This window comes from Aethalodelphis obliquidens, unplaced genomic scaffold (assembly GCF_003676395.1).
Source record: "Aethalodelphis obliquidens isolate GAN/ISIS:26980383/991018 unplaced genomic scaffold, ASM367639v1 scaffold7, whole genome shotgun sequence".
Taxonomy (NCBI): domain Eukaryota; kingdom Metazoa; phylum Chordata; class Mammalia; order Artiodactyla; family Delphinidae; genus Aethalodelphis; species Aethalodelphis obliquidens.
This window is the reverse complement of record NW_020837951.1, coordinates 7073323-7096203: the sequence shown is the minus strand read 5'-3', so window position 1 is coordinate 7096203 and position 22881 is coordinate 7073323. Positions and strand designations below refer to the sequence as shown.

Sequence of the window (22881 nt, the reverse complement as noted above, 5' to 3'; positions counted from 1 at the left end):
CGCCAGCACATGCCATAAAGCCTGCTCTGTGCCAGGCCCAGCATCCAGGGCTGGGATCAGTGGGAAACCAGACAGAGTGTATGCCTTCGTGGAGCACAGTGCAACAGAGCCCTCAAAATAGCAGGAACTCCACACTTTAAACACCTCCCTCTAAGTTTAAGTAGTACTTTTGTGCCATCTAATCCTCTTGGCAGCCTTGCAAAAGAGGTATTATTTGATCCCCACCATTTGACTGGTAGAAAAACAATGAGCCAGAGAAAGAAAATGACTTTCCCAAGGTCATGCCAGTTGAAGTGCAGGAATAGGACTTTATGTTGCAGCTTTGGAAGCACCCCACTTTGAGAGGAAGATTGGATCTGTATGCTTGTTTGTTGAGGACACTTATAAAACACTCCAGGCTGGGCTTCCCTGGTGGCACAGTGGTTGAGGGTCCGCCTGCCGATGCAGGGGACACGGGTTCATGCCCCGGTCCGGGAAGATCCCACATGCTGTGGAGTGGCTGGGCCCGTGAGCCATGGCTGTTGAGCCTGCGTGTCCGGAGCCTGTGCTTCGCAACGGGAGAGGCCACAACAGTGAGAGGCCCACATACCGCAAAAAAAAAAAACCCAAACAAACAAACAAACAAAAAAAAACACTCCAGGCTAAGCCAAGGGACTGAAACCTAAGGTCTAGAACTTAACTAAATAATTCACTAAACCAGAATTGACTACATAAAAATGAAAAATTTCTGTACACCAAAATATCCCATGAGCAAAGTTAAAAGACAAAGAGAGGAACACTGCAACATAAGAGAAAGAAATAAGATATTTAATATGTAAAGAGCTCTTTCAAAGCAATAGGACAAAGATATACACCCAAATGAAAAAAACGAGGTCAGGCATGAAAGAAAAAGTCCTGAGGCCCAATATGTACATGAAAAGAATGAACATTCCTGCCAGCTCTGAGACCAGCCTGTTGGTGGGTATGTGAGTAAACCTTACTAGAGGGCAATCTGACAATATCCAGCACAGGCTGAAATGCTTACACCCTTTGATTCTCTAGTTTTACTTCTTGGGATATATCTGAGAGAAATATTCACATATGTGTACAAAGGGATACACAAAGAGATATTCACTGTGGCATTGCTTAATAGTGAGATAACCAAACCAGATCATCAGTGTAGGGCTGGGTAAATAGATTATGGCACATCTAGGCAATCGGATACTATGCAGCCATCAAAAAGAATGAGGCTAATGGAGTACATATACACAATGGAATACTACTCAGCTATGAAAAAGAATGAAATAATGCCATTTGCAGCAACATGGATGCAACTAGAGGTTATCATACTAAGTGAAGTAAGTCACAAAGAGAAAGACAAATACCATATGATATCACTTATATGTGGAATATAAAATATGACACAAATGAACCTATCTATGAAACAGAAACAGAATCAGGGACATAGAGAACAGACTGGTGGTTGCCAAGGGGGAGGGGGATGGGAGGGGGTTGGATGGGGAGTTTGGGATTAGCAGATGCAAACTGGTATATATAGAATGGATAGACAACAAGGTCCTACTATATAGCACAGGGAACTATATTCAATATCCTATGATAAACCATAATGGAAAAGAATATGAAAAAGAATGTATGCCTGAGTCACTTTGTTGTACAGCAGTAATTAACACAACATTGTAATTCAACTATACTTCAATAAAAAATAAATTTAAAAAAAAGAATGAGGCTGTTTTGACATGGAAAGATGCCTATGTCATACTATTTAGTGAAATAAGTTATAGAACATTACTAGAGTATGAGTCCATTTGTGTTAAGAAACACAAATCTCACATGTGGGCATGTGAATGTGTGTGTGTTTATACAAGCATTTTTAAAAGTTAAAAGTTCAGGGGACTTCCCTGGTGGTGCAGTGGTTGAGAGTCCGCCTACCAATGCAGGGGACACGGGTTTGGGCCCTGGTCTGGGAGGATCCCACATGCCGTGGAGCACCTGGGCTCGTGCACCACAACTACTGAACCTGTGCTCTAGAACCTGTGATCCACAACTACTGAGCTTGCGTGCCACTACTACTGAAGCCCACATGCCTAGAGCCCGTGCTCCGCAACAAGAGAGGCCGCCACAGTGAGAAGCCCGCGCATGGCAACGAGGAGTGGCCCCTGCTTGCAGCAACTAGAGAGGGCCCAGGTGCAGCAATGAAGACCCAACGCAGCCAAAAATAAAAATAAATTATAAAAGTTCAAAAGTCTAAACACTCAGCAAAGTAGCAAACCATTAGCAGTGGTTATCTCTGGGTGGTGGCACTGGAGGGAACTTTCCCCCAGGGCGATGAGATGCACATCAAAGTTTAAGAAACTACTCCAAGGCGGCAAATATTTACTCTGTGGTTCTTCACAGAAAGACTTCGGATTTAGAGTCAAAACAATCAGCAGCTTGTCTTTCAGGGTTAAGCTTAGGTGTCACCTCCTTCAGAAAGCCCTCCCTGATCTCCCAGGTCTCATTCCCTCCTTCTTGCTCCCAAGTACCCCATTCTCCTCCATCACAGCATATCAACTACCTTTGTCTTCTGCTATTGTTTTGGGTTTTGGTCTGCTTTTCCCACTAGACCATGAGCTCCTGGCTCACGCTTTTTTACCTGTCTTTCCCCCAGACCATGAACTGTTCCAGGGACTGGAACAAAGGAGACAGTCAGTGAACACTGAACCATGGCCAGACTGAATTCCCGGGGCTCTGCCCCATGAACCCTGACACTCAGATGGGCCTGCTGCCCAAAAAGATCTGCTCTGTCCTCCCCCGGGACCTCCTCAGAGGTCCATGTCCAGGGACCCCTCCAGAGGGGCTGGTAGACTCACAAATGCCTTCGTGTACTGGTTGAGCATGAAGTCCCCACTGACGGCGTGCTGAAAGGCTTCCACGGCGAAGTCTGGGGGTGCAAAGTCTGGGAAGCCTTGGCCCAAGTTCACGACATCAGCCTCACTGGCCAGTTTGACAAACTCCACCCTGGGCAACAAATAGAGAGTGGGTACCAGCCCAACCCTCCACCCCGACCTAGACTTCCGCTTGCTTCCAGGGCAGGGTGAGCAAGGCGTTGGGTTCCTTCTAGAAAAACTGCATAATCAGCATCCACCCTGGTCCGGAGATCTGTTCGTGGTCATAACTGGTTCCATGCTGATCACATGTCTTAGCCCAGGGGCTTTCCAACTTTCCACCACGATCCATAGTAAGAAATCACTTTTACATCCCAAGCTCTGTAGAGCACAAACATGGACTCAACTTTCTCCTTCCGGTGTGATCCACTGCAGTATTTCCCATCCTATTCTACTCTAGTCAGTAGAAATACTTGTTGAGCGCCCCGAAATGGATTTCATGACCCGTTCATGTGTCTCTCAGCACCACACTTTGAAATGCTTGCTCACATCATCTCTGATAGTCTATGAGGCATGTTCTGCTCCTTGATCACAGGGGGGACGGAGAAGCTGGGGTTCGGGTGACTTGCCCAACGTCTCCCAGTTAGCACTGCCAGCCTTTGGTGTCTGAAGCACCAGTTCTGCACTTGACGATTACCCTGGACAGACTGGGGCCTGCCATCTGCCGTCTCTGGCCCCTGACCACCTTTCTTCTGGCCCTGCCTAATGGCTACCTGTTCAGGGAAACTGGAAGAGAGGCTGAGAGGCTGAAGAGGCTAGTATGCGGTTCCAGGTTGGTTGGGGGCAGAGGGGTCAGGCTGGGTGGAGTTGAATTTGCATAACAATAAATATCATTATGTCTAAAATTGGTCATTTTCTCTCCAGAGCGCCACAGTGTCTCTGAAGACAGAGTTGCTGAAGCTCAGAGAGGCCAGTGACCTGCCCAGAGTCACACAGCCGCTAAGGCAGAGCTGAGATGCAAAATCAGGTGGTGGATGTTCCATGGTGGCTGGGACAGGGGAGCCAGGCTCCAATACCCTATGGAGACCAGCTGCCCTGTGGGTTGGGCCTCTAGGGTCCTGATCCTCAGGCCACCACCCTGGGGTCAGCAGGAACCTGGGACCTTTCATGGCCCTCATCCCTCCTGGCACTCCTCTGCTGTCCCGTGCATTCCTCCCAGGCCAGCTCCTGCTCTGCCCTGCCTTCGCATGAGACTTAGCCTCTCCTGGCCTCAGTCCTTCCTTCTGTACAATGGGTGTGACGGGTTCAAGAGTCTGCTGGGTCTGTGAGTCAGGAAAGATTCTTCCTGTCTCTCCCAGCCAGTCATTTCCTCCTTCGGAGTTAGACTTTACCTTATGTGAAAAATGGGCCACAAGCCTGCCCACCTGCCTCACAGAGAGGACAGAGTGTGGCAGCCTGGGGAACAGGACCCTGGAGGCCCAACCTAGAGGGCAACCAGACCCTATAGGGCCTTTGGGCCTGGCTCCCCCATCCCAAACACCATGGAGCATCAGAGGAGAAGATGGAGGTGGAAGATTTTTGCAAAACACAAAGCGTTGTACAGCAGGGGAGTTTGAAAGAAAAAATGGTTCTCTTTTTGGTAAAAACAACAGCCAATGATTTTTTTTTTTTTTTTAACGTATAGAGGTGGCTCAATGCCCTTGGCCAAAGGTAGAGCGGGCCAGGAGCAGGGGTTGGGGGGAAGCGGGAAGGTCATTAAATCTTTCTCACACACCTTCCAGTGCATCCACTGAATCACGGGTGACAAGGGGCACACATGCCTCTCATATTTAGAACAGGTCAATAAAGAAACGATGTCAACCTCTGTAAGCGCTGGTGAGGAGCTGCCCGTGTCTTACTTTCTTATATTCCTTAGCTTAGCTTGTTCTGTACTAAGTGTGAAATGAAAGAATCCCTGGAAAGCCCTCAGCCTGGTGCCTGGGTAATGCCTGGGTAATGGCCATCGCTCACATAGTATGTCACCTCATCCTCCCAGGCCCTTCAAGGGAAACGGAATTACCTCCATTTCCCAGATGGGAAACTGAGGCTCAGAGCAGGCGAGTCACCGGCCCCAAATGCCACAGCCAAGCAGGGCGAGGCTGAGATCCGAACCTAAGCTGGCTGCTGGGGTTCTCACCTCTCAGGAGCTGTGGCTACAAATCTTCCCCCGTCCGAGTGCGCGGCCGTCCTGGGTACCACTGAGTTACTGCCAATCCAGGGACCGCCAGCCCTGCCCTGCCCTTGAGCCCAGGGGACCCCCACACCCCTCCCCAGCCCCGCCCAGCTCACCATGGGTTGTGGTCGATCCCATTCAGCCTTCGAGCCTGCAGCTGTTTGGTCATGACGAGCTGAAGACAGAACAAACGGAGGGTCAGTGGTGGAGGCCCAGCAGCCTGGGCCTGCCCGGGAGGCAGCTTCTCTGGGGCCACAGCCTTGGTGTCCACTCCTCCAGGCGGGAGGCGGAGAGCAGGGCTCCCAGACAAGACAGGGGGGCGGGGTCTCCCACCGCCCAGCTCAGCTCCTCCCACTCCAGCAGCCTGGACTCGCCCACCTGCCAGCCCAGGGTCCACGTGTCCTGGCACACAGCCTGGATTCCATCAAGCTAAAGTTTGACCCAGGAGGGGCTGGGGCCGAGGAGGAGGGGCAGGAGGAAGGGGGAGAGCAGAGCACGGGAAGGATCGTGGTGACAGTGACTACAGCAGCTTCTCGCTAAGCTCTTCCTTTGACTTCTCAGGACCACCTGGCTGGTCCCGTTTTACAGATAAGAAGATGGAGGAGGGAGAGCGGGGAGAGGGATGTGTTCAAGGTCATACAACAGATACACTCAGACTCAGGGCTGTTTGAGACGAGGCCACGTTCTGACTCAGGCAAAGAGGACACTTGCTCGGTCCTAGGGGGCTCAGGGGACCTCCCCTCCCCTTCCCTATGTTCCTTCCAGGCCAGCTTCCCCCTCACCCGCAGGTGTGCAGACACTGGCCAGGCCTGAGAACCACCAAACTCAGGTCCTAAGCCCGCCTTGGCTGGGTGACATTGCACAGGTGCTTTAGCTCCCCTGGCCTCAGTCTCTCCATCAGTATAATAGGGGCATAGGCTCTGTGGTCCCTCCCAGCCTCCTGGTCCTGTGGCTTGGAGTCTCAGATGGCCGGCAGGTGGTGGGGCCACAGCTGTATCTAACAGTGAGCCCCCACTGTTCCTCATAGGCTTAGTCCCCACAGCACGTCTATCAGAGGGACCAGGATAATCCCCATGTAAAGATGAGGACACTGAAGTTCAAAGAGATTCAGGGACTTCCCCAAGGTTGGAGGAGGAGCTGGACAGGACCCTGGTCAGGGTGGTGGCAACAGCAGCGCTCCTAGTGTCTGGCCCCTGCCCTGGATAAGGGCATGGGGACCGTCTGCATACAGGCCAGGCTTTTCCATCACCTGGGAGTCTTGCTGATGGGAATGATTTGCAGAGAGCCCAGCATGGGGCTGACACCTAGTAGGTGCTTTGCTAACATTGGCAGCCCTGTCCCTGACACCTCTCACCAGGCCTGGCACTCAGAACATGTCAAAATAGTTAAAAATGAGAGCGTGATCCCTGCCAGGGAAAATCATGTTATCACCCAAATGTTAGTCAGCAGTGATTATCTTTAGTTGGTTAGTTGACATATTTTTCTTCTCTTCCTTATAATTTTCGTATTTTCCAAATTTTCTAAAATAAAGGTTTTATTTTTATGATTAAAAAATGTGGGAGAAAATTACATTTTAGAGGAATGTTTGTAAATATGATATACCAATATCAATAAAACAGGCTACAAAATAGCATGTACGGGATGATTATATTTTTTAAAATATACCCTAATATATATTTGTATGTATATATATATTTTTATGACCATATGTGAATAGAAAAAAATTTAGAAGGAAACATACCAAATGTTAAGAAAGGTTCTCTCTGAGTGGTGGAAGTACAGGTGATTTAATCATAAGTGCACTCTTCTCTGTTTCTAAGCTTCTTGTATGGAGAGCATACCATGTTTGACTGACTCTGATATGTGTATTGTTTGCACATTGCACTTTCAGATGTGTCTTAGAATCTATAGCACGAGTTTAACTGGCAATTTCCCCACTTACTAGTCCATAAAATAACAGTGCATCTTAATATTGATGGCATTATAGGTTCAATGATATAAGGAATTACGTTTGAATCGGGTACGCATCATACTTAAAAAAATAAAGTGAAGATGAGTCGGGGCAGTGGGGGTAGGTGGGTAGAGGTTGGAGTGAGGGAGTTTGCGGAGGGCTGGGGTGGGCGAAGGAGTAGAGGGGTGGAGGGGCACAGAGAGAGAGCAAAGGGGGTGAATGGAGTTGAATGAGTTCAGGAAGAAGATAAAAAAGGGGGGACTCTAGAAACTTGGGGTGCTCAATGGAGTGACCTTTGAGTATGTCACACACTACTTGGATAAGTGAGGAACCAGTGCCTGTTCTTGAGCTTATGCATAATGTATTTATTCAGCCAACATTTATGAAGCACCTACTGTGTACCAAACACTGGGCTGGGCACACGGGGTGATGGGGAGGCAGCAGCTCCAAGGAGACCATTCAGATGCATAGCTACAAGTTCTAGATTAGAAGCAAGGGCAAGGGAGAGGCCCACATCCAGGCTGCAGTCAGAGAAGGCCTCCTGAAAGAGGAGGCTCATGCACAGCTTTGAAGCCGGAACCAAGCCAGATCCCAGGACCCCTGGGGCACGCAAGCAGCAGAGCACGAGGGGCTAGAGCACTTACAGTCTGATGCAAACACCGGGCGAGCGAAGCTCCAGACTTCTTTCCCCGGAAGGGCCCCACCAGGTGCAAATAGATGGCCGCCGCATTCCTGAACATGCCTCCCAGAGCCATGGGGCACTGACGACGTCTCCTCCAAGGGCAGAGGAGAAGAGAGGAGAATGCCCTGGCCACAAAATGGCTCCGAGCTCAGGATTTGGGTGCCCCCCCACACAGCTCTAATAACAACAACAACAGTAAGTGCTAATATTTATTGAGTAGTCCCTGTGTGCCAGGCATGGCAGCAAGTGCTTTGTTGCATGGCTATCCTTCAGTCCTTGAAACCCTGGGACCCCTTCCCCCCCAGCAACCAGAGTGACCCTTTCAAAATGTAAATCACCTCTAATTAAAAAAAGATCCAGGGACTTCCCTGGTGGCACACTGGTTAAGAATCCACCTGCCAATGCAGGGGACACGGGTTTGAGCCCTGGTCCGGGAAGATCCCGTGTGCCGCTGCAATGAGAAGCCCGCACACTGCCATGAAGAGTAGCCTCTGCTCGCCGCAACTAGAGAAAGCCCGCGTGCAGCAATGAAGACCCAACCAACACAGCCAAATAAAAAAGATCCAGGGACTTCCCTGGTGGTCCAGTGGTTGAGACTCTGCGCTCCCAATACAGAGTGTAAGAGTTTGATCCCTGGCTGGGGAACTAAGATGCTGCAGACCACGTGGCAGCCAAAAAAAAAAAAAAAAAAAAAAATCCAATTGAAGATTATGGATGGCCCCTAACATTGCAGACAGAGTCAACCTTACACGTTCTGACTCTGGAAACACACATATCACCTGCAAATTATTGCTGTGCTAAAGCCAAATCTAAAGCAGATCGTGCCTCTGGATTACTAAAATACAAGGGACAGAAGAAAATGTTAAATTACACCATGGAGATGCAATTAACAAATTCAGACTGATGGAAACTCTATAGAACAAATGACCCTGTTTCTTCAACAAATAAAATGCAAGAGGAAAAAAAAGCCTGGGACTTCTCTGGTGGCACAGTGGTTAAGAATCCACCTGCCAATGCAGGGGACACGGGTTTGATCCTTGGTCTGGGAAGATCCCATATGCTGTGGAGCAATTAAGCCCATGCAGCGCAACTACTGAGCCTGCACTCTAGAGCCTGCGGGCCACAACTATTGAGCCCGAGTGCCACAACTACTGAAGCCCGTGCACCTAGAGCCCGTGCTCTGCAACAAGAGAAGCCACTGCAAGGAGAAACCCATGCACTGCAACAAAGAGTAGCCCCTGCTCACCACAACTAGAGAAAGCCCCTGCGCAGCAACAAAGACATAACGCAGCCAAAAAAAAAAAAAAAAGCCTGGAGCGTTATAGATTAAAAGAAACTCAACAGACATAAATAAAAAAGTGAATGCCTTGGGGCTTCCCAGGTGGCGCAGTGGTTGAGCGTCCGCCTGCCGATGCAGGGGACACAGGTTTGTGCCCTGGTCCGGGAAGATCCCACATGTCACGGAACGGCTGGGCCCATGAGCCACGGCCACTGAGCCTGCGCGTCCAGAGCCTGTGCTCCGCAATGGGAGAAGCCACAACAGTGAGAGGCCCGCGTACCGCAAAAAAAAAAAAAAAAAAAATTAGACATTTTTGTGTCTCAAAGGATACCGTTAAGAAAGTGAAAAGAAAACCCACAGTATGGGAGAAAATATCTGCAAATCATAAATCTGAATCTCTCCAGAGATATAAATGGCTAGTAAGCACATGAAAAGATGTTCAACATCATTAGTCATTAGGTAAATGCCACATTAAGATACCACTTCATATCCACTAGAATGGCTATAACAAATAAGACAGATAATGACAAGTGTTTCGAGGATGGTGAGAAATTGGAACCCTTGTATATTGCTTCTGGGAATATAAAATGGTGCAGCTGCTGTGGAAAACCATCTAGAAGTTCCTCAAAATGTTAAACATAGAGTTACTATATGATCCAGCAATTCTGTTCCTAGGTATACACCCAAGAGAAATGAAAAAAAATATGTCCACATAAAATCCTGTACATGAATATTCATAAGCAGCATTACTCCTAAGAGTCAAAAAAGTGGAAACAAACCTAAATGTCCACCAACTGATGAACAAAATGTGGTAAATCCATATGATTTAACAATGTCATTTGACAGTAAGAGGGAATGAAGCACTGAATCACGCTACAACATGGATGAACCTTGAAACGTTATGCTAAGTAAAAGGAGTCCATTACCAAAGGCCACAAATTGTTCCGATTCCATCGATATGCAACAGGCAAATCTAGAGAGACAGAGAGTAGATTAGTGTTTGCCTTGGGCTGGGAGTGGCATGGGAGGTGAGCGTGGGGAACGACTGCTAATGGGTACGGGTGTCTTTTATTTTTTTAAGATTTATTTATTTATTTATTTATGGCTGCGTCGGGTCTTAGATGCAGTGTGCGGGTTTTCTCTTCTCTAGTTGTGGCGCGCAGGCTCCAGGGCACATGGGCTCTGTTGTTGGCGGCATGTGGGCTCTAGTTGAGGCATGAGAGCTCGGTAGTTGTGGGGCGCAGGCTTAGTTGCCCCATGGCATGTGGGATCTTAGTTCCCTGACCAGGGATCGAACCCGCGTCCCCTGCATTGGAAGGCGGACTCTCTACCACTGGACCACCAGGGAAGTCCCGGTACGGGTGTCTTTTTGCTGTGATGAAAATGTTCTAAAATTAGATTGTGATCATGGTTTCACAAGTGTGAATATACAAAAAACCACTGAATGGTACACTTTAAGGTTGAATGGTACGTGTGTTATATTTCAATAAAGCTATTTTTTAAAATTTCCAAGGTTTAAAAAAAAGTCAGTGCCCTGGTAGTGGCCATGGGGATGTGTCTCTGCACTGCCAGGAGCCTAAGTGGCAGAGGGGACGGCTGTGCTCAGAAATCCATCCCCATCCTTAGCACAGAGGCCGTGCTTCCAAGGGCTGCTCCCAGCCAGTGCCCAAAGGACGGTGAGGCAAGCTGTTGCCGGGAGATGTGGCCCTCTCAAGGACTCCCACTGGCTTTCCTGGAACTCTCCGAGAACTGCACTGCATCTGAGACTTTTCCTTCCTTCCTCCCTCCCTCCTTTTCTTCCTTCCTTCTTTCCTTCTCTCTCTCCTCCAAGGGGGTCAGAATACAGCCCTAAAAAAGAAGTGGGTGTCTGGGTGTGAGGGGGACTGTTCTAGATTAAAAGACTAAAGAGACACTACTCGGCCATAAAAAAGAATGAAATAATGCCATTTGCAGCAACATGGATGTAACCAGACATTATCATATTGCAATACAAGTGAAGTAAGTCAGAAAGAGAAAGACAAATACCATATGATGTCACTTATACGTGCAATCTAAAATATGGCACAAATGAACCTGCCTATGAAACAGAAACAGACTCACGGACATAGAAATCAGACTTGCGGTTGCCAAGGGGGAGGGGATAAGGAGAGGGATGGACTGGGAGTTTGGGATTGCTAGATGCAAACTATTACATTTAGGATGGATAAACAACAAGGTCCTACTGTATAGCACAGGGAACTATATCCAATCTCCTGGGATAAACCATAATGGAAAGGAATATTAAAAAAAGAATGTATAGGGACTTCCCTGGTTGTCCAGTAAGGGAAAATGCACACCAGGGAACCATGGAGTGTCTCAGTGAAAGGGTCTTAGAACTTATTATAGGACCTATATGGGAAAAGAATCTAAAAAAGAGTGGATACATATGTATATGTATAACTGATTCACTTTGCTGCACAGCAGAAACTAACACAACATTGTAAGTCAACTGTATGCCAATAAAAATTTAAAACAAACAATTCGCTCCTCAAAAGAAAAAAAAAAGAACTAGTTTAGGATTTGGACTTTGGTGGGGTGATTTGGGTGAGGGCCCAAGGAGCGGGACTTTGCTCTGGATTGGTGCTTTCAGAAGCAGGGATAATTTTATGGTTGGAGATCTCAATAATTTTATTTATAGGGAGGGCAGGCTAGCGTGAGACTAGTTATCATTGGTAAGGAAGCTGCAGTCCCTCGGATTAGCCAGGAGAGGGGTGTGCTTCGTGTTGTGTGGCTTCAATAATATTTGGGTTTGTCTGTGTTTAGACATGATTATGGAGGAGTCTTGTTTTTTTTTTTTTTTTGGCACGCGGCCCCTCACTGTTGTGGCCTCTCCCACTGCGGAGCACAGGCTCCGGACGCGTAGGCCCAGCGGCCATGGCTCACAGGCCCAGCTGCTCCGCGGCATGCGGGATCCTCCTGGACCGGGGCACGAACCCGCGTCCCCTGCATTGGCAGGCGGACTCCCAACCACTGCGCCACCAGGGAAGCCCCAGGGGTCTTGTTTTTGTCTTGATTCCTCAAGGTCACAGAATGGCTTTGTCTGATGTCGATGTTCCGCGAAATTGTTCAGGTGCAACACAAGACCAAATCTGTAGGTGCCAGACAGCTCCTGGATTCCAGATTCTGCTTTTCTTTTTCTAAATCCTCATACTAAGAATAAAATCCAAAGTCTTTACCATGTACCATGAGGCCGTATTAAATCAGACGTGAGGCCTCCTGTGCCGGGGATATCCTGCCACTGTCCGTTTCGCTTGCTGTCCCCTAGCCACACTCACCATTCCTGTCTGTTAGTTGTTCTCCTTATTCACTCTCCTTATCCTATAGCAGCGCCAGCAAACGTTTTCTGCATTGGGCCAGTGCAAATATTTTAGGCTTGACAGGACAGACAGTCTGTTGCAGCTTCTCAAGTCTGCTGCTGTAGTGGGAAAGCAGCCTTAGACAACACGTACACACACAGGCGGCAGTGGTTTGCCCTGTGGCCTCACTTTTCCGATGGATCTAAGGAGAGGTGTTGATATTTCACTTTGCTCAGCTTTTTATTCATAAGGACAGAATAACTACTTCTAAGCTCCTTATGTGCAGGACTGGAAACCGGAAGTCCAATATAACCTACCTGTTCACACCATTTCATAACTATCAGTACAACGCTCGAATTTTATTAGAGAGGGGAAATAAAAGGAGAGTAATTTATAAACCAGTAATGGATATTTTAATATGTAAATGCTCAGGCTTGTCCACACTAGAAGATTCTAGGAAGTAGAGAGCTGTTGGCACCTGCTTATAAGGAATGTCTGGCCTAAACTAGGCAACTCCCTAGCCTAGTCCCTTCTAAACCCCTCCTAACCTAGCCTCTTCCTCTAAGGTCCTTCAAAGCATCTCAGAGCCCTGAAAACTAGCCATCTGTCCAAAGGTGGGGCAATTCCTCCTCTGTTCCTCACTCCATCCTCAGCTTCTGCCAAGCATGTTCTCTGGCCAGGCCCTGGCATAGCACTGAGACTACAGTGTGGACCAGGCCTGGTGAGAGATGCCCACAAACACTGTCTCCTTCATTATCCAGGAAGTATTTCCTGACAAGTGCAAAAATGTGTGTTATGACTCGAATTGTGTCCTCCAAAAGGATATGTCCAAGTCCTAACCTCTGGTACCTGTGAATATGGCCTTATTTGGAAATGAGATCTTTGAAGATGTAATCAATTTAAGACAAGGTCATACTGGATAAGAGCGGACCTTAATCCAATATAATTTGTGTCCTTATAAGAAGAGGAGAAGAGACACAGACATACAGGGAGAAGGTCATGTGAAGATGACGGCAGAGATTAGAGTAGAGCACCTACAAGTCAAGGAACACCAAGGGCTGCTGGCAGCACCGAAGCTAAGAGAAAAGCGTGGGCCAGATTCTCCTCTGGAGCCTTCAGAGAAAGCATGGCCCCAATGACACCTTGATTTTGGACTTCTGGTCTCCAGAACTGTGAGAGAATAAATTTCTGTTGTTTAAACCGCCCAGTTTGTGGTACTTTGCTGCGGACGACCAGGAAACATACAGTGGGACACTAGGGGGCGCTGGGCACACAGCCCCCCACCCCCACCCCCACCCCGCCGCATGCAGGAGTTAGGGAGCGCTCCTTGGAGGATGTGGCCTTCCAGCTGAGTCCCAAAGGAGGGAAAAGGGTGCCAGGTGGTGCAAAGGCCCGTGGAACAGAACTGTGAGATTCCAGGAGCTGGGAAGTCAGTCCGGCCAGAGTTCACCCTCTAATTTCTCAGAATCGAGAGTACTCCCTGGAAACCGGAGGTACTCCCTGATCCCTGTGGATCCAGAACCAGAGCTTGGAGCAACAAAGGGCAGTGTGATTATTATCTGAGGAGGGGCATTCCACCATGTGTCATGCCAGGGGGTGGTTGTCGGCATGCTTCAGCTTCCCTCAGCCAGAGGACAAGAGGCCCATGGCTGGGTCTGAGCCCAGTGCTGGTTATAGTGGGCGCCTTGTGACCACTGCGTGTTCTAGGGGGACCAACCATCCTGCTTGCCTGGGATTGAGGTGTTTCTCGGGATGCAGAACTTTCAGTGCTAAAACCAGGACCATCCTGAGCAAACGGGGATGGGTGGTCCCCTCAGATCGGCCAAATGTAGGGCTGCTGCTCCCGTCCTGTGCCTGATGTCCTGCTGACTCCTCCAGATGGGCTTAATCCTATGGGACCCCCCTTGACCATCTCCTGACCACCTGGTTCAAAATCTGTGGGTGCCTGGTAGGCTGATCCTCTCTCTGACACGGTCGCCCACATCACTCCATGTCTATCATTTCTGTCCTTTCTCCTAAGGTGGCTACACCTCCTCTGCCCTAAATCATGCTTTCATCATCTCACCGGATTACAGAGGTAGGAATAATATTAACACAACCAGCTCTAATTTGCTCACTTGGCACCAGGCACTGCAATAAAGACTGTACTCATGTCATTGGACCTTTTCAACAGTCCTGGAAAGCAGGTGCTATTTTCACCTCCATTAATAAGCAAGGAAATTCATAATAATGAAAAAATAATAACAAACACTCAAATGGAGCTCCTGAAGGTCGGGGGAGGGTCTGCATCCCTGGATACCCAGTAAATGGCAGAAACTCACATGGGAAAAGATCCCAGCTTGTGGCCCTTTCCTCTCCTCTGCCCCAATCTCAGCCCTTCACCCTCACTGCCAGCTCTCAGGAAAGGTGGTACCTTGGGGCTGGAGGTGGCCTGGGACACCTGGCTCCATGGAGGGAGAGGAGAGCCTGTGCTGGATGAGGATACGCTTAACCAGTCTCGCTGCCTCGGGGCTGGGGCTGGAAACCAGGTTGGGGCTTTCACTGCAGAGCACTGCCAGGGCAGGGGGCGGTGTGTGTGTCCGGGTGAGTCTGTGGGCACGGGAGTGAGCATTACACTGCACCCTCTGTGGGGCAGATTTGTCCTGCCAAACATTTGGTGCTCCCCTGGGATCAGGCACCAAGCAGACCCCTGAGGAGAGGACTAGAACACAGGCTTTGGGGTCACGCAGACCTTGGCTGTGTGACCCAGGGCAAATCACTTCTCCTCTCTGAATGTCAGTTTCCCTGTCTATAAAATAAATAAAAATAAGATAATTCATGGAGGGACTTCTCTGGTGGTCCAGCAGTTAAGACTCCATGCTCCCAATGCAGGGGACCCAGGTTCGATCCCTGATTAGGGAACTAGATCTTGCATGCCGCAACTAAAGATCCAAAATGCCACAACTAAAAGATCCCGCACGCCACAACGAAATCCCGTGTGCCGCAATGAAGATCTGGCACAGCCAAATAAATAAAAATAAAATAAATAAATATTTAAAAAAGAGATAATTCATGGAAAGCACTTCACTTAGTGCCTGGCACATAAAGGGTGACCGTAAATGACAGGTTTTTCTATGTTTGTTTTGGCCACACCACACAGCTTGCGGGATCCTAGTTTCCCAACCAGGGATCGAACCTGTGCCCCCTGCAGTGGAAGTGTGGATTCTTAACCTGGTTATTGGACCACCAGGGAAGCCCCAGTGACAGATATTAATAATAGAGTGGGCACTTTTTGGAGCTAGATGTGTGTGAATTCACACATGCTCACTGGTGGGGCTGACTTCTCCGTCAGATCTCCTCAGGAGGCTTAGTGCTGAGGGCCTGTGATAGTTTCAGGAGCCTATGAAAATGTTTTCATTTTAATTTATTTTAAAATAAGAAATAAAGAGAATATAATAACAATGAATTGTATAATAATGAATCCAGCCTGGATGATATCTGTTATTTACACCAACATAGTTGTAAAATATAATTTTGTTTTTGTAAAATATAACTTTTATTATTTTTTTTTAATGGAGAAAGGGGTCCATGAAGTAAAAGTGAATAGGGTCCCTGAAAGTTTTAATGTGACTTTGAACATGGGTATATCTGTGTGTGGTTGTGATGTCATGTGCAAATAAAAGTGTTTGAGGGATGGGGGGGTGGGATGAACTGGGAGATTGGGACTGACATACATACACTACTATGTATAAAATAGATAACTAATGAGAACTTACTGTATAGCACAGGGAACTCTACTCAGTGCTCTGTGGTGACCTAAATGGGAAGGAAATCTAAAAAAGAGGGGATATATGTATACGTATAACTGATTCACTTTGCTGTACAGCGGAAACTAATACAACATTGTAAAGTAACTATGCTCCAATAAAAATCAATTTAAAAAAAAAGAGTGTTTGCCCTTGAGCACTTGTCCACATCTCTGTGTTTGTGAGCATGTGGGCGTCGTGGGGACAGTTTCCAGGAACTTGAAGGGGAGGGAGAAGCCACTGGGGGTCTGAACCGAGGGCAGGAAGGGCACAGGTGGCCACATGGGCTGCCCTCACCAGCAACACTGCCTGATGTCAAGGCAGGAGGGGAAGTGGGTGCTTGTTGTTCCTGAAGCTGCCAGCAGGGGGCATGAAAAGCCAGCCCTGTCTAGACTTCCAGCTAGCTGGCCCTGGGGATCCACACATTAGGCCACAGGACAACTTTCGTGCCTCAAGAGGGGGCTGTGGCCTCACTTCATAGAAGAGGTCCACCGTGGGGAGCTTGCTGGTCCAGGCCCACCTCGAGGCAGGACTGCTGGCCTCCCAGTCCAGAGTTCTCCCACTGACTGGGCTGACCTAGAGACCTCCACAGGAACTCATTCATAAGCACCTGGGGGCTCTCACCGGGGACCCATTCAACTCATTCAAGGGCAGCCTTTCCCAGGCCACACCCATCTTCAACTCCCCATGTGCCTCATCTCTCATCTTCCAGGAGGCAGGTCTTCCCTGGACAACTCCTCTGTAGCCCTGAAGTCTATGCTAAGGGTAAGGACAATGGTCTTTTATTTACTGCACACTTTCTCTGTGCCAGGCTGCCTGCCGAGCACCTCACAGGGTCTATCACTTTATTTATTTATGAATTTTATTTTATTTATTTTTATTAGTCATTAGTCATCAATTTTATACATCAGTGTATACATGTCAATCCCAATCTCCCAATTCATCACACCACCATCCCCACCCCCCCGCGGCTTTCCCCGCTTAGTGTCCATACGTTTGTTCTCTACATCTGTGTCTCAATTTCTGCCCTGCAAACCGGTTCATCTATACCATTTTTCTAGGTTCCACATATATGCGTTAATATACGATATTTGTTTTTCTCTTTCTGACTTACTTCACTCTGTATGACAGTCTCTAGATCCATCCACATCTCAAAAAATGACCCAATTTCGTTGCTTTTTATGGCTGAGTGGTATTCCATTGTTATATATATCCATTCGTATATCCATTCGTTTGTCGATGGGCATTTAGGTTGCTTCCATGACCTGGCTATTGTAAATAGTGCTGCAATGAACACTGGGGTGCATGTGTCTTTTTGAATTATGGTTTCCTCTGGGTATATGCCCCGTAGTGGGATTGCTGGGTCATATGGTAGTTCTATTTTTAGTTTTTTAAGGAACCTCCATACTGTTCTCCATAGTAGCTGTATCAATTTACATTCTCACCAACAGTGCAAGAGGGTTCCCTTTTCTCCACACAGGGTCCATCACTTTTAATTCCACCAGAAAGGTTCCATCAAGAGGCTAAGTCACACATCCAAGGCCACAGCTAGCATGTAGCAGAGCTGGAATTTGAACTCAGGACACTGACTTCAAAGCCTGTATTCACTGCCACTGTGGAGCAAGGGGAGGCTCTGAGCAGTGACATGACGGCCCCTTAGGCCACTGACTCCTACTTCCAGAAAGAGCCAAAGAAGCACAGACTGATAGGTGTTCAAGGGGAAATGAGAGAATTTGGTCCAGTCACTCACATTTTACGGATGGGGATACTGATGACCAGGGAGGGGAACTCACCAGCCCAGATTCCAGTAGGACCAGGTCACCTGAGTCACAGTCCTGGCATTTTTCTCATCCTAGCAGGCTGCTTAGGACATTATGCCCATGGCCCAGAGGAAGCTGCTCAATAAACTTTTGTTGAATGAGAGAATTAATGTCTACTCTCCAACCAGACTGTGAGCTCCATTAGAACAAGGACTCTCCTCTGTTCATCTTTTTACTGTCAACATCTGGATCAGGGACTTAGGTGCACAACTTTTTATCGCTTCAGCAAATATTTATCGAACTTCTGTTATGTGCTATGCCCTAGGCTAGCCGCCAGGCACACAAGGGTGAATAGGATACCTTCCTTTCCTTCAAGGTGTGCACACAGAATGAAGGAGACAAACAAGTAACCAGACCATTCTAATATAGTGTGAGCCTTAATATGCAAAGGATTCTTATAAATCAATAACAAAAGCCCAACATCTCAATAGAAAAAAAAAAGTGTGCAAAAGATATAAATTCACACAAAAAAGAAAATAGCCAATAAACTTGAAAAGATGCTGAATCTTGTCATAATTAACAAAATGTAAACTAAAGTGAAACACTATTTTCTGCCTCTCAGGCAGAGAATAAGAAGATTAAGATCCACCAAGTGAACACTATGGTGCACTAAAAGTCATTGGTATAACTTTTGGAGGGCAACTTAATAATAGTGACTTATATTACTCTTTGACTTAACACTTCATCTTCTAGAAGTATCTTACAGGAATATTCATACATATACATAAAGAAGTATCCACCTGGATGATTTGTGCAGCATTGTGTGTGAGAGAGAAAAACTTGGAGACAATCTGATGTCCATCAGTTGGAGGCTGGTTCAATTTGTTATGATTTATCCATACAATGGAATATTGTGCAGCCATCAAAAGGAATGAGATCACCCCTAGCATTCTGACATGAAAAGATATTCAGGTTACATGAAAAATGCGTGTTGATTTCAAAACTTACTACAAAGCTACAGTAATCAAAACAGTGTGGTACTGGCATAAGGATAGAAATACAGACCAATGCAACAGAATTGAGAGCCCAGAAATAAGCCCAAACATCTATGGCCAATTGATTTTTGACAAGGATGCCAAGACCATTCAATGGGGGAAACATAACCTCTGCAACAAATGGTGGTAGGGGGACTTCCCTGGCAGTCGAGTGGTTAAGACTTCACATTCCAATACAGGAGGTATGGGTTCGATCCCTGGTCGGGGAGCTAAGATCCCACATGCCTCGCGGCCAAAAAACCAAACAGAAGCAAATTGTAACAAATTCAATGAAGAATTTAAAAATGGTAAACATCAAAAAAAAATCTTTAAAAAACAAAACAAAACAAATGGTGCTAGGACAACTGGATAGCCCCTCACAAAAGAATAAAGTTGGACCTCTATCTCACTCCATCTACAAAAATTAACTCAAAATGAAACAATGACCTTGATCACATTCTTGATAGTGTCCTTTGATGCACAAAAGTTTTACATTTTTATGAAGTCCAAACATAGAATTACCTTATGACCCAGCAATTCCACTCCTAGGTATATACCGGAAAAAAATAAAAACATATGTCCACACAGAAACTTGTACATGAATGTTAATACCAGCGTTATTCATAATAGTCAAAACGTGGAAACAACCCAAATGTCCTTCAACAGAAGAATGGGTAAATTAGGGTGTATTCATACAATGGAATATTATTTAACCTTAAAAAGGAACAACAGACATATTGATACATGGTACAATACAACTTGAATGAACCTCGAAAACATTATCCTAAGAAGTCAAGCACAAAAGGTCACCTATTGTATGATTACTTTTATAGGATATATCCAGAATAGGCAAATCTATAGAGTCAGAAAGCAGATTAGAAGTTACTAGGGCCTGGGAGGGGGAAATGTGGAGTGATTATTCAATGGGTGTTTTTCTGAGATAATGAAAACATTTTGAAACTAGAGGGAAGGGGTGGTTGCACAACACTGTGAATATACTAAATGCCACTGACCTGAACACTTTAAATGGTTAATTGTATGTTATGTGCATTTTACCTCAATTTTAAAAACGTATGGTAGGAAAAAAAGGCAGGTTGAAGACAATATACTCCATTTGCATTTTAAAATTATACAGATAGATACATATGTGGTGGTACATGCATACACATACACAGTCCTCACTTCCCACTGTACTGTGGGACTGTGAAAATGACCATGCAAGCTGAAATCATGCAAAGAGAACTTAATTAATGGGAAAAATTATGATTGTTCTGTGACCTTTCAAAGTTGTTGTTGAAGCATTAAAAACTCTTGATGGTCTGTTACACATGTAGAGACAAATGAAAAAGTAGTAAAACTAGTAATAAATTTAATACTTATTAAATTACTAGTGTAATTTAAATTAAAAACATTGGAATTCAAGAGTTTTCTTTCTTTATCAAAATGTATCAAGGACGATCCAGCAATCCCACTTCTGGGTATACATCCAAAGGAAGCGAAAACCCTGTCTCAAAAGATACCTATACTCCCATGTTCATTGCAGCATTATTCATGAGAGTTAACATTTGGAAACAACCTAAGGGTCTGTTGATGGTTAGATGGATAAAGAAAGTGTGGTATTTATGTATATACAATGGAGTATTATTCAGTCTTTAAAAAGAAGGAAATCCTGCCATTTGTGATGACATGGATGAAACTGGAATACATTATGCTAAATGAAATAAGCCAGAAAGAAAAAAGACAAATACTGCATGGTATCACTTATACAGAAACAGAGTGTATAATAATGGTTGCCAGGTGCTTGGGGATGGGGGAAAATAGGGAGAGGTTGATAAAAGGGTACAAACTTTCAGTTATAAGATGAATGAATCTGAGGATCTAACTGGTGACTATAGTAGATAATACTGTATTGTATAATTGAAATTTGCTGAGAGAGTAGATCTTCTCCCTAAAAAAAGGGTAACTATGTGAGGTAATGGATGTATCAATTAACTTGATTGTGGGAATCATTTCACAATGTATACATATATCAAATCATCACATTGTACATTTTAAATATATTACACTTTTATCTGTCAATTATGCCTCAATAAATCTGGGGAAAATTATCAAGAGTAGTTTGAACAGTGCTTGCCTTCTTCCTGTAGTGTAACTTGAGATACAGAAAGAGCATCTTTTCTATGCATTGGTGAGTCATCATACTCCTTTCTAAGTTTAGATCAACTTAAAACATTTTATCCTTTGTACTTTCAATGTCATGAAATATATCTGGCAGTTCCTTTAATGTGATGTTTTTGCTGGCATCACTTCCTCAGGACAACTTCATCCTTTTTGTCAGAACCACTCCCATTCATATGTCGATAGGTGTACCTTCACCAAGTTTCCCTGGCTGCATACCTAGAGTTTCTGGAATAGCAAATAGCTGTGGTGTCAACATTCCCAGAGCCAGCTATTTTTTTAATCACTCCATTTATCTTCAGTTCAAATTGCCCTTTCAGTGTTATCACTCTGCATTTCTGTGCTGCACTTTCATGTGTGTTGGCCAATTCCCTCTTTTGCTGATACATTTTTATAAAATGTCACATGGGTTTATCACAGGGAGACGGGAGGCAACACAAGGACATGCTTTGCTGTCTGTGTAGGAACCGAATAACACGCATGGTGACCAATCAACAACAGGCTTTGAAAGAAGAGGTGTAACTGGTCACTGGCCATTATGCATCTGTCATTTCCACAGCGATTTGTGGATGGAAGAGCTAGCAGCAAAGTCCATACTTAATGCAATTACTCACAGTTAACATAACATGGCAACTGAAATCTGAACAGTGTTATTGAGGGACTGGTGTTGTTTAACTAAACCGTGGTATCTGAAACTCATACAAAGCAAGTACTGCCTGATTATATACTGTATATGTTTGTGCATGAATTATTAACAGTGGCTCTCCCTGGGACTGGCTTGGGGGGGTCTTATAAACTTCCATGCAGTTTTTGTTTTGTTTTGTTTTGTTTTTTTAATGAGGCTGCGAAGTTCTGGAATCAGACTGTGGACTGAAGTCATTTACTAGCTGTGTGACTTTTGGAGAATTACTAACCCTTTCGGAGAATCATTTTTGAAGTGAGAATAATGATAGTTCCTGCCCCATGGGTTGCAGTGAGAAGTCAATGAGATAACACGTGAAAACCACTTAGCCTGGTGCTGGGCAAGGAGTCAGTGTTCCACAAATGTCATCATTGTTATTGTTATTACTAAAATTTAGTCTGAGAAGTGCTGCAATGCAGGCAGCTCTCGGGAGGCCAACCCTGCCTGGAGAAGGGAGCAGAGATGCACCAGGTGACCTTTAGGACACCTTCCTGTGCAGCCTCCCAGGCATCTAAGGTCACAGGTTTCCTTGCTGCCAGGCAAGGGGCTGGCGCCCGGCGGTCAGTGCCCCGCCTAACACACGCCTCCATCAATCCGGGCAGCTATTGGCCACCTTCGCAGCCAGAAGGCACCACGACTAGTGAACAGCAGGTGGGTGACCCCTCGGAACACGCCTCAGCGACCAATACTCTGGCGGCTGATGTCAGCTACACCTCCCGCTGGGTACAGCCTGCGTTGAGACTGGATAAAGTCCAAAGCCTCCCTAGCCTGGCCTTTGGAGCTGGCCTGAATCCAGACTCTGCAGCTTCCATGTTCTCTCCTCTTCCAGACATACGAATCCTTTGCTCTTGAACAGACGTTGCCCATCTTTGCTCAAGCTGTGCCCTGCCTGACATGCCCTTTAATCTGATCCCCCTGGCAGGGCTGAACCCCAGCTCCGCCTCCTCTCTGAAGCCTTCTGGGTCAGCCTGGGCCTTCCTCTGAACTCAGAGCACCTACTATGCACCTGCCCCCCTGTGCTAAACTCTCATCTTCACAGCAGCCTATAGGAAGGCATCATCGTCCCTATTTTGTTCAAGAGGAGAATGAACAAAGCTTACTCAGCTGAGAGAGGCTGAG

General features: G+C 46.3%; 1 protein-coding gene across 5 annotated transcripts in view; it reads right to left on the bottom strand.

Annotated features, from left to right (window-relative positions):
• Positions 1-22881, bottom strand: part of KYAT1 (kynurenine aminotransferase 1) — a 33378-nt gene that overhangs the window by 5655 nt on the left and 4842 nt on the right. For 3 of the 5 annotated variants that reach the window (XM_027104622.1, XM_027104621.1, XM_027104618.1), the window contains exons 2-4: positions 7672-7834; positions 5193-5251; positions 2850-2997 (exon numbers count right to left, since the gene is read on the bottom strand). In XM_027104622.1, the coding sequence (XP_026960423.1) occupies positions 2850-2997; positions 5193-5251; positions 7672-7782 (318 nt within the window). In that variant the 5' untranslated portion in view covers positions 7783-7834. Of the gene's footprint in view, positions 1-2849; positions 2998-5192; positions 5252-7671; positions 7887-22881 lie in introns of all 5 variants that reach the window. The other 2 variants (XM_027104619.1, XM_027104620.1) reach the window with 2 other exon arrangements.